Source organism: Equus przewalskii, chromosome 1, assembly GCF_037783145.1.
Source record: "Equus przewalskii isolate Varuska chromosome 1, EquPr2, whole genome shotgun sequence".
NCBI classification, from domain to species: domain Eukaryota; kingdom Metazoa; phylum Chordata; class Mammalia; order Perissodactyla; family Equidae; genus Equus; species Equus przewalskii.
This window is the reverse complement of record NC_091831.1, coordinates 83,502,501-83,512,454: the sequence shown is the minus strand read 5'-3', so window position 1 is coordinate 83,512,454 and position 9,954 is coordinate 83,502,501. Positions and strand designations below refer to the sequence as shown.

At 53.8% G+C, this 9,954-nt stretch overlaps 1 protein-coding gene across 3 annotated transcripts in view; it reads left to right on the top strand.

Annotated features, from left to right (window-relative positions):
- The first annotated feature begins 881 nt into the window (after positions 1-881).
- Positions 882-9,954, top strand: part of LOC103550399 (neuropeptide Y receptor type 4-2) — a 12,811-nt gene continuing 3,738 nt past the window's right edge. The window contains exon 1 of one of the 3 annotated variants that reach the window (XM_008519259.2): positions 882-1,030. In XM_008519259.2, coding sequence (XP_008517481.2) covers positions 954-1,030 — 77 coding nt within the window. In that variant the 5' untranslated portion in view covers positions 882-953. Of the gene's footprint in view, positions 1,031-5,479; positions 5,570-9,204; positions 9,310-9,954 lie in introns of those variants that run through there. The other 2 variants (XM_070616268.1, XM_070616277.1) reach the window with 2 other exon arrangements.

Genomic DNA, 9,954 nt, shown 5'->3' with positions numbered 1-9,954 from the left:
ATCAACAATTCAGAGATCTGTGCATCCCTATGTTCATCGTAGCATCATTCACAATAGCCAAGATGTGGGAGCAACCCAAGTGCCCATAACGGATGTATGGATAAAGAAAATATCGTGTGTATATATATACAATAGAATACTATTCAGTCATGAAAAAGACAAAATCATGCCATTTGCAACAACATGGATGGACCTTGAGGGTATGATATTAAGCAAAATAAGCCAGACAGAGAAAGACAAATACCGTATGATTTCACTCATATGTGGAAGATAAACAAACACATGGACAAAGAGAACAGATTAGTGGTTCCCAGAGGGGAACGAGGTAAGAGGTAAAGGGGCACCTGTCATGGCGACGGATTAAAACTAGACTATTGGGGGTGAGCACGATGCAGTCTATACAGAAACTGATATATGATAATGTACACCTGAAATTATATGATGTTATAAACCAATATCACTTCAATAAAATAATTAAATAATAAAAAAAGAAAAGCTACTGCCCCTGGAGCTCCTGGTCTCCTCCAATGGACTCTGTTTACAACAGCCTCTCCCAGCTTCACAAAAGTGTTTCCCTCCCTTGTTTTCTCCTGACTTGCATGCGGTTTGTTATTGTGGCGTGCCCTCAACTGCAATTCTTTGCCATTCTCCAATAAATCCATTCTGCTGGTTAAAAAAAATGATAATGGTCAATTATCCCTTTTGTTGTTGTTGTTAGCAACATTTTCCTCCTTGTGGGGCATTTTAGAGTCTTCTGTTTATCCTTGGTGTTGTGAAATCTTACAGTGACTTGTCTGGGTGTGGACCAGCACCCAGGGGATCCTTTCACTCTACACCCCTGGAAAACTTTCTTTTATTGATAATTCCTTGTGCTGGCTGCTTTCTGTTTACACCCCACACAGATCCTTTCTCCCTCTTTGTTCTCTGTCCTTCTCTAGGCCCAGGGAGGCTGGATGACCCTTTGCCGGCTGGACTCCAGTTGGATTTGGTCAATGGCCGGAACCCACAGGAGCCTGGAAGCGAAGGAGAGGTGGGTAGACGTCCTCCCTACTTCCCCTTGCTTCAATGCTGAGTCTCTGGTGATGGCGGCCTGCCTCCATTATAGCAGCTCAGTGGGTGGCCCCCTGGCTCTGATGACATGGTTTTGTCCCTTGTTCCTTTAGCCGTAGGCGGGTAACTGCTTCTGCTCGTCTCTGGGTGCCTCACCAGTCCTTCTATTTTCCCTTAACCCTGCCCACCCCTCTGAAGGTGACCCTCCCATTCATGTCCCTTCATTTGGGGACTGGGGGTGAATCCTGCCCCCTGCTTGGGCTCTGAATGATATGCTCCCTTTCATTTTCTTGGTTCTCCCTTCCTGGAAATTTTATTAATCAGGTATTGGATCCTTTGCATTAATCATCTATGTCTTTTATTTTTGCTCCCACATTTCCCATCTTTTTGTGGTTTTGCTCTATATTACGAGACACATCCTTCCCTCTTCCTCCCATCCCTTCCGATAAAATGTTTTGCTATTTCCGTAATCATACGATTGACGTCCAAGAGTTCTTTCTTGGTCTTGTCTTATGGGTTCAGCAACTTTGTTAATTTGTCGAAGGATTACTGGAAGTTTTTGCTCTCTTAAAGCTCTATCCCTGAGTTACTTCAGTTTCTTTTCAGGTCAATTATTTTGTTTGTTTATCTTGACCTATCCCTTTTGTGCTGTTGATTTCTAAATATATGGGACTCTCTGTTTCTCTGTTCATAAGAACGGGAAAAGAAGCTGATTTTCCTGGATGGCTGATCGACATTCCTTTGCTAAGAGTCTTCTGGGAAAAGAGCAGGACAGTTGCCCAGGAGCTCTGGGTGGGGGGACCCACTTGTCAGCTTCCCTTGAGAAGGAGCAGGTGGGGGGGTGAGGGACATTCCACACAGGACTGGTTGTGTAGGCTGGGCCTCCAAGAAGGAGCTGGAGATTTCCAAGTGGAAAACGAGCTCTGTGAGTCCAGGCTGTGGAAGCAACGTTGACACAAGCCTGGATATGCGAAACGCAATGATATTCCCTAAAAATAAAGAGTTTAAGTGGAGAAAGATCTGGGGGAGGCACCCTTGGGCGGGGCTAAAGGAGAAATAGAGTCAGACCGATTTTAGAAGCTCCCAGTGGCTGAGAGCGTGGGGCCTGTTAGGAGTGTGTGGGACTAATTCAGGCGCTAGGTAGGGGTCATGCCGTGTGGGTGGAGAGGTTTCAGACTAGAATTGGTGGGGACTGCTCATTAGCTGTGGGGGGAGGCATGAGGAGGTAGACAAGCGCACAGGCCACAGGAATTATACCAGCAGCCACAGATTTCCAGGGTGCGTTTCCTGCCGGGGTCTCTGCTCAAAGCTGTTTACATGTCATCTCATTTCACCTCATGGCAGCCCTCGAGGAGGATTGTCTTACTATCTCCATCTTATGGAAGGGAGGGCGTCGGAGGCTCGGGGAGCTGCCTCCCATGCCCAGCTCGTGACCACTCACCACCCTGGCTCTCCAGGCGGCAAAAGTAACAGCGAATCGCCTGCCAGGGTGTCGTTGGGGTCCAGCCCCCTTCCCTGATCCCAGCTTTCTCATAGACCAAGGAGAACACTGACCCTGCAGCAGACTGAGAGGTCAAACTGCGAGCTGTCGAGGGCCCAACACACCTGCTCCTGTTTGACTCCAAGGTGATTCACGTGGAGCATTCCTAAGGGGGCGGGAAGTGAGGTCTGTCACTAAGCTATGAAAGAGGATCCATGTCTGTGAGGTGAGACAGAACTGCCAGATTTATGGCGCAGGGCAAACCCTGCTGAGCCCCTTCCTCAGAGACTGTGGAATGCAGCCTGGCCGCTGGCAGGACCTCTTAGACGGGGGTCCTGGCCCTGATGCCAGCCAGGAGGGAAGGACAGCTCCCAGTTTCTTGTTCACCGGCTCTGCTTTCTTGAGGAGCTGCGGATGCTCCCGCTATGCTCCGTGCCGGGCTCTGCAGCCACCAGGGGGCGCTGTTTCCTTCCCCAGCAGACTCAAAGGGTCTGACTCCAGCTCCTGCTGCGCTGGTTTAACTAGGAATGTCTGCTACGAGGAGCTCCCTGCCCCTCTCAGGGGCGCCAAGACGGTGCTGGAGAAGGAGCTTGGACTTTGGGCTCAGATCCCAGCCCCACTGTCTACAACTTGGGTGACTGAGACAAGTCACTCCACTTCTTCCAGCCTCAGTTTTCTCGCCTGTGAAATGGGATGATCACACCCACCAGATGGGTGTGAGGATGGAATAAGAGCAGGGGCTTCCGCTGGCATGGGAGCCGTCCGCCACCTTCTCTGCCCTCTCTGCTCCTCGGCTGTCCTCTGACCCCTGGGGGCTAGGGCCCAGGCTGGGCAGCATTCCCAGCGTGTCTGTGTGGCAGCCTGCCTCAAGGGTCACCAGCACGGCCGCAGAGGCTGCAGGCAGCACAGTCCCCACTTGGCTGCCCCACGAGGAGGAGGTGACAGTGTTAAGTTCTCATCCACACAGAGAACAGATGTCTATAGTTGAGCGGTTTCTGGCTGGGAAACAGTCTCCACTTTAGACTCCAGGAAGCCACCGTTACAATGAGGTCCCATTAAATGCATTCCTTCCTTCCTTTGTCAGACGCTGCCATTGTGTGTGGACCCATGCTGGGCTCTGGGGGCAGAGACAAGAACAGTGCCCTAGATGCGGGGGAGGGAGCCAAGGATGCTTGTGCAGACATACAACCAGGCTGCGCCACTTGCCTCCGCAGCAGAGCACAGAAGGCAGAGGGGACATTGGAGCTGGGGTGTGAGGAGGAGCAGCAGTTTTCCGGGTAGTCAAGGCAGGGAGGAGAGTGGGCCCAAAAGGAGAAATGACAGGTGCAAACCCCGGGGGGGAGCGGGGCTTGGGCATTGGGCAGGCTGGATCTGAGCATTTCTTAGCTGAGTGACTTTATGGAAGTTGCTCAATCTTTGAGACTCACTGGGCTTCATCAGTAAAAGAGGAATAAAAAGGGCCACCTCTCAGAGCTGCTGTGACGCTCAAATAGGGTAATGTCTGTAGAGTCCACATGTGCCGTAAATGGCAGTTGCCATTCTAGAAAGGGCCACTGCCCACAACTCCGGGGCGTTTCCATAGATGTCACCATGAATAGTGCCTCTGGGGTTATTTAGTGTGTGTGGGGGGCATGACTGGGTGGTCTGGGCCATGTCCTGTGGCTCATGAGGAGCCATGGAAGGTTTTTTTTCCAGCTTTATTGAGATATAATTGACACATAGCATTATGTAAGTTTAAGGTGCACACTGTGTTGATTTGATAAATTTATATATTGCAAAATGATTTCCACTATAGCATCAGCTCAGAGCTCCATCCCGTCACATAATTACTATTTCCTTTTTGTGGTGAGAACATTTAAAATCTCTCTTAGCAGCTTTCAAGTGTACAAGACAGTATTGTTAACTGTTAACTGTAATCACCGTGCTGTACCCTAGGTGCCCAGAAATTGTTGCTCTTACAGCTGGGAGTTGGTGCCCTTTGACCTATATCTCCCCATGTCCCCCTCCCCCAGCTCCTGGTGACCCCCGCTCTGCTCTGTTTCTGAGTTCAAGCCGTGGAAGGCCTTATGGAGAGCCGTGCGTGTCCAATATTTAGGAGGTGCCCTTGAAGCGGATCTGTTACTCTCAGGAGATCCTCCAGCCACATAAGTGAGTTTATGGTGTGGGCTCCTTGAGGCAGGAAATTATGTTAGTGTTTTCAAAATAGGAGCAGCCCTTGCAACAAATGTTGCTCCATTTCAGCCAAGTTCTGTCACCTGGACGCCAAAGCAGTGCGTTCTCATTTAACTCTCGTTACAGCCACCTTGGAGGCCCTTCCAGGATTGAGAGGCCCTCCCTCACTGTTCCACCTGCCCCTCTGGAAGCCCTCTTGCTTACATTCTCCAGCCACATTGCCCTCCTGTGGTCTCCAGTGGCCAAATGCCTCCAGCCTCAGGGCCTTTGCACTTGCTGTGCCCTCCACCTGGACTACCCATCTAAGGCTGACCCATTTCCCCACAGCAGCTCTCTGCCCTAACTTATATACTTGTTTCCTTGTCCCTTGTCCATCTTCTCCCTCAGGGCTGGGAGTTCCAGGATGGCACAAGGATGGGACCCTGCCTTGTTCAGCTCTGTGTGCCCAGCAGGAGAGCCAGCTCATAGGAAGCCTGCAATTAACATTTGTGAAGGAGTTTATGAAAGGCAGGTCTTCTCATGCCCATTTCATGGATGGGAAAACTGAGGCTCAGAGAGAGAGAGTGAGAGAGAGCCACGCAGTTACAGCGTGCTGGCGTGCAGGGCCGGGTGGCGTGGTGGGGGGAGACCCACGTGTAGGGCTGCATCTCCGGGGCGGGCAACCAGGGCTCGAGGGCGCGGCTCCTGGGGCGGGCGCCGGGTCCCCGGGCGGGCGGGTGGCCGGAGCGTCCCGTGGGCGGCGCGGGCAGCTGGCTGGGCGGGGGCGGGCGCGGGCGCGGGCGGCAGCCGGGAAGGAGCCGGGTCGAGCTGGTGCACGGGCAGGGAGGTCCGCTTCGCACGCAGGGAGCGCCGCGGCCGCCGGAGCAGGTGAGGCCGGGCGGGCCCGCGCCCTCGGGGGACCCGGGGGCGGAGGAGGAGGCCGGCCGGATCCGGGGGCCCTCGGAAAGCAGTGCGCGCTGCCGGCCCCGGGCGCCTGGGGAGGGACGCGGCGCCAGTGGGCTTCCCAGAGCCCGGGGCGCAGAGCCGCACAGCCGGGGCGAGGGGATCGGCGGCCCCTCGAGTGAACTGGGGCTCCCGCAGCCTTGGTGTCCTCGCCTGAGCCGTGGGGGCCACCAGCCCTGCGAGCGCGAGTGGAGGAGGCGAGGGGCGCGGGGAAAATGTGTGCGCGCTGGGGCCCTGGGAGACAGGAGCTGTCGCTGAAATTGCAGGAAACAAAGCAGACGTCCTTCTCCCCTTCTCCCTTCTTCCCTCATGGGGAGATTGACGGAGGGTTTCATTCATTAATTTTCTGCCGACTGATGAGGATGGCAGGCTGCACGGAGGCCTCCCCTAGGGTTGGCCTGTGTTCCCACCTTGTCTTGAGAGCTGCCTGGGCACTCGATCCTGGGACACCATCTCACGGATTGTGCACAATAATCCCCCCTCCCCAGTCGCCACCCCCTGGGGTGTACCTGGGGGACCTGAGGTCTCCTGGTCCTCACTGGGCATCTCCAAGGTTCACAGTGGGAAGTGAGGGACAATCTGGGTGTGAGGGCCCTTGTGGGGGGCCAGATCACCCAGAAAGCCCTGAAGTGGTCAGTGTGGCCCCAGTTCAGAGCCCTGGGAAGTGGATGTGACCACCCCGGGGTGATCCAGGTGAAGAACAGTGCTGCTGGAGGCTGTACGGGACAGACACTTTGAAGGGACGGATGCTCCCTCAGTCACAGCCCTTCAAGCTGGTCTCTCTCCCCTAAGGAACTGTGCTCTTGTGTTCACAGGGTGAGGAGGCCTCTGAGGTTCCAAATTGTGTGGGGAAAGCGACAGCTCTGTCTAGGAGAGTCATTCCATTAGGGGCTCCAGGCCCAAGTCTGTTTGGGAGGGACGAGGACCGGAGAGGCGGGGCCATCCCAGGGCTGCCAGGGAGGTGAGGGTTCAGAAGCCCCTGGGCAGTTGCCTCTCCACTGGGGGCATCTTCTCACCTGGCTGAGCATCGTCCCAGCGCTCCCAGGAGCTCACCGGGCCCTGGATTCCGTGAGTGGGCCAAGTTGGGCTCTGGCAGGGACCTTGGTGTCCATCTCCAACCTGACTCTGCCACTCCACCCGCTGCACCTCAGCTCGCCTCCTGCTGTAGCGCCGGCCCCACTCCCCTTTCCTCCTTTGCAAAGGCTGGCTGGCAGGGTTTCAGAGTCAGACTGACCAGAGTTCCAATTCAGCTCTGCCGCTTATTAACCGTGGGACCGCGGGCAGGTCCCTTCCTCTAACCAGGTCCTCCTCTTTAAAATGGGGCTGATATTAGATGGAACCACGTGCATTTGCCGTCTTTGCAGGTCAGACGTGGCTGGATACTGGCGATTTCATTCGCTTCAGCCTAGCGATGCCTTCTTCGCAGGGCTGTGGTGTGGATTAAGGTGCTCCAAGCTTGGGGAAAGCTGATATCCCTTCTGCCCCTGTCTTCCAGGAAAGCGCATGCTCTCCAGGGTGAGGCGAGCCCCCTCCCTTCTTGGTCTCTCTCCTCCAAGACTGGGCTCCCTCATTCCCTCTCCTGCTGGCCCTTCCAGATTTTCCAAATTCCCCTTCCTGCTCCTCTGGCTACAACAGGCTCAGACAACTACCCTGCCCCTCTTTCCTGCTGACCTGGGGCTCAGGGATGTGAATTACTGCCACCCACCCCTGCAGTTTGCTTCTGGAAATCCTCAGTCCCTGTGCACAGAGGGCCTTCCTGGGGTGGGGGCTTATGGTTGGCCCCTCCCGGCCTCTGCAGCTCTGGACAAAGATGCAAGGGCCACCTGGCATTTCCTGGTCCCCCAAGGCCCTCCTTCCCAGTGTTGCTCCTCTCCCAGCCCCAGCCCTTCCCTCTTGTGTCCTGTTTCCAGAAGCTGCTGGAAAGGGCTGATTTGGGTTCAAGCCTCCATGTGGGCTAGTTAGTAGGGACTGGCATGGGGTGTCCTGGCACATGTGTGACCATCCCTTGTGTTAGCTCTATGTGGATTCTCCAAGAAGGGGGCTACACAGCCAAGCGGATCCACGATGCTGCCTAGCGCTCCCCCTCTTCCTGTCTCAGCCCTCTCGCTCAGTCCGTTCTCTACATCCAAGCGATCTTTCTGGAATCAACTTGAGCTTGCTGGCCAGCTTTCAGCAGCAAACCCAGCATTCCTGGCCTGGCCCTCTTCTCCAGGCTCATCGTTTGCCACTCCCTTCCACTCACTTTGGGCTCTAGTTTTTCTGACCTGCTTGCTGTTCTCTGCGGAGCTCTGCTCTTTCCTGCCTCCCTGCCTTTGTACATGATGTTCCCTGCACCTTGCATTCCATCCTCTACTTTGTCCGTTTGGATGGTTGACTCCTCTTCAGCCCTTTGAGCCCTGGATCAATGTTACTTCTCTCATCTTTCTGCTCCCTTCTCTGGTCTCCCAGCCCACAGACATTCCATTCCTACTGATTTTGGTGACAGCCATGTGGCCTTGAGTTTCATCTGCATGCCTGGTGGTTGGTTCCTCTGGTCTGGGAGGGACGTGGCCGTATAAATCATCTTTGCAGCCCTTGTCTCTAGCATTGGGCTTGGCACGTGTTTATTGAGTGAATTAGTGAATGAAGCAGTGAAGATTTTTCTGGAACCCTCTCCATCCAGGAACTCTGCTGTGGTCTTGCTGTACTTGGCCATTTCGGAAGAGCTGGTGTTGTTCCCCACCAGTGAGCAGCCCTGGCTGGTGGTCAGCCGGAGCCTTGGGTTTCTGTCCCATTCACTGCTTCTGAGCACAGTGCGTCCACCACAGTTTCATGCAGCTGTGGCTGCTCTTGACTCAAATACCAGACGTTATGTTTGGCCTTGGTGTGTTTCATTTGTCATGTTCAGTTCCAAATGGCCCTTTTTGCTAAAAGACTGTGGCGCCAGGAAAATCCTCCTGCCTCTGCTAGCCGGTAGCCAAAATAACCAGACTGTAAACTGTCAGTTGAATTCAAGACTCGATCTTGTGAATGGCCAAATGCGACCCATCTTTATAAGCCGAGTCAAATGCAGGTGAGTGACATTTATGACAGGTGACAGGTAGATTTTACTGATCGCTGGTTAATTTTGGTCATGCTCTGTAAAAATGACCTCTAACTTCGCACTCGTGAAGAACATATGAATGGTCGTAAATACACATGACCATTATATGGGACTTAGAGAATATCTGAAATAGGGTATTCCTCTATGAGCAGTGTTATCAAAGTGGAGCTCCAGGGCCATGTGCATCGAATCACATGGGCCACTCATGAAAATACAGATTCCTGGGCCCCATCCTGCACTCCCTTAGCTGCGTCTCCTAGTGTGGGACTCTGGAATCTGCGCTTTCCACATGCTCCTGGAATGATTCTGATGTTTCCTGAAAGTTGGGAGTTGCTTGTGGGATCAATGACGATGAGGGAACTCGTGAGGAAAGTGGGGCACAGTGGTGTGTGTAATGATGTGGTGACACTCCATATGTCATCAAAATATCTGTCGTTGGCATCACTACCTGGAGTTCAAATTCCAGTTTGATCTTGGCAGAGTCCCTCGTGTTGAGGAGGCACCAGAAGAACAGGGACGGGCTGTGCCGGGTCCTGGAGGTGTGGACTGGGCTGGTGTGTTTCGGACTTGCAAGCTGTTTCAGGTGACTTGAGCATGGACATGGAGGGGGCCCATGAGGAGGGCGGCAGGCATCCCATGACCTTGGCTAATCGTGTGTGTGCACATGGTGGGCAGGTGGAGAGAGCCGGTGTGCTGCTGACCCCATCTTTGCATACCTGGCAGTCTTCAAGTCTGCCATGTGTCACCTGAGCAACAAGGCTGGCAGGGCAGGTAGAGGCTGAGACCGGAGGGCGCACTGTGTGTCAAGCCCTGAGGTTTCGGTTCTATCCTGACGGGCATGGGTACCATGGAAGGATCTGGGCACATGGCAGCATTTGCTGCTGTGTCTGTTTGGATAAGATGTGACAAGGAGATTTCTACCCATGCTCCCTAAACAATTCTGTCCCTGAACTCTGCGTAATTAACCCAATTTCTTTATCATCAAAACAGCCTTGAAGCCTGAGGTTAAGGGAATTTTTAGAGCAAGATCTGGCATCATACAGACTTGGGTTTGTATCTGGACCCCATTATTTAATGGCTGTGTGAGTTTGGGCAGGTTGCTTTACACCTCTGAGTCTCAGGTCCTCCAGGTCCCAGCTGTGGGATGGAGGTAGCCACGAGCCTCTCTACCAAGCCCGTGCTCCTCCCTGGATTCACCCAGGAGGCGTGATCGCTGAGGACCATTTGT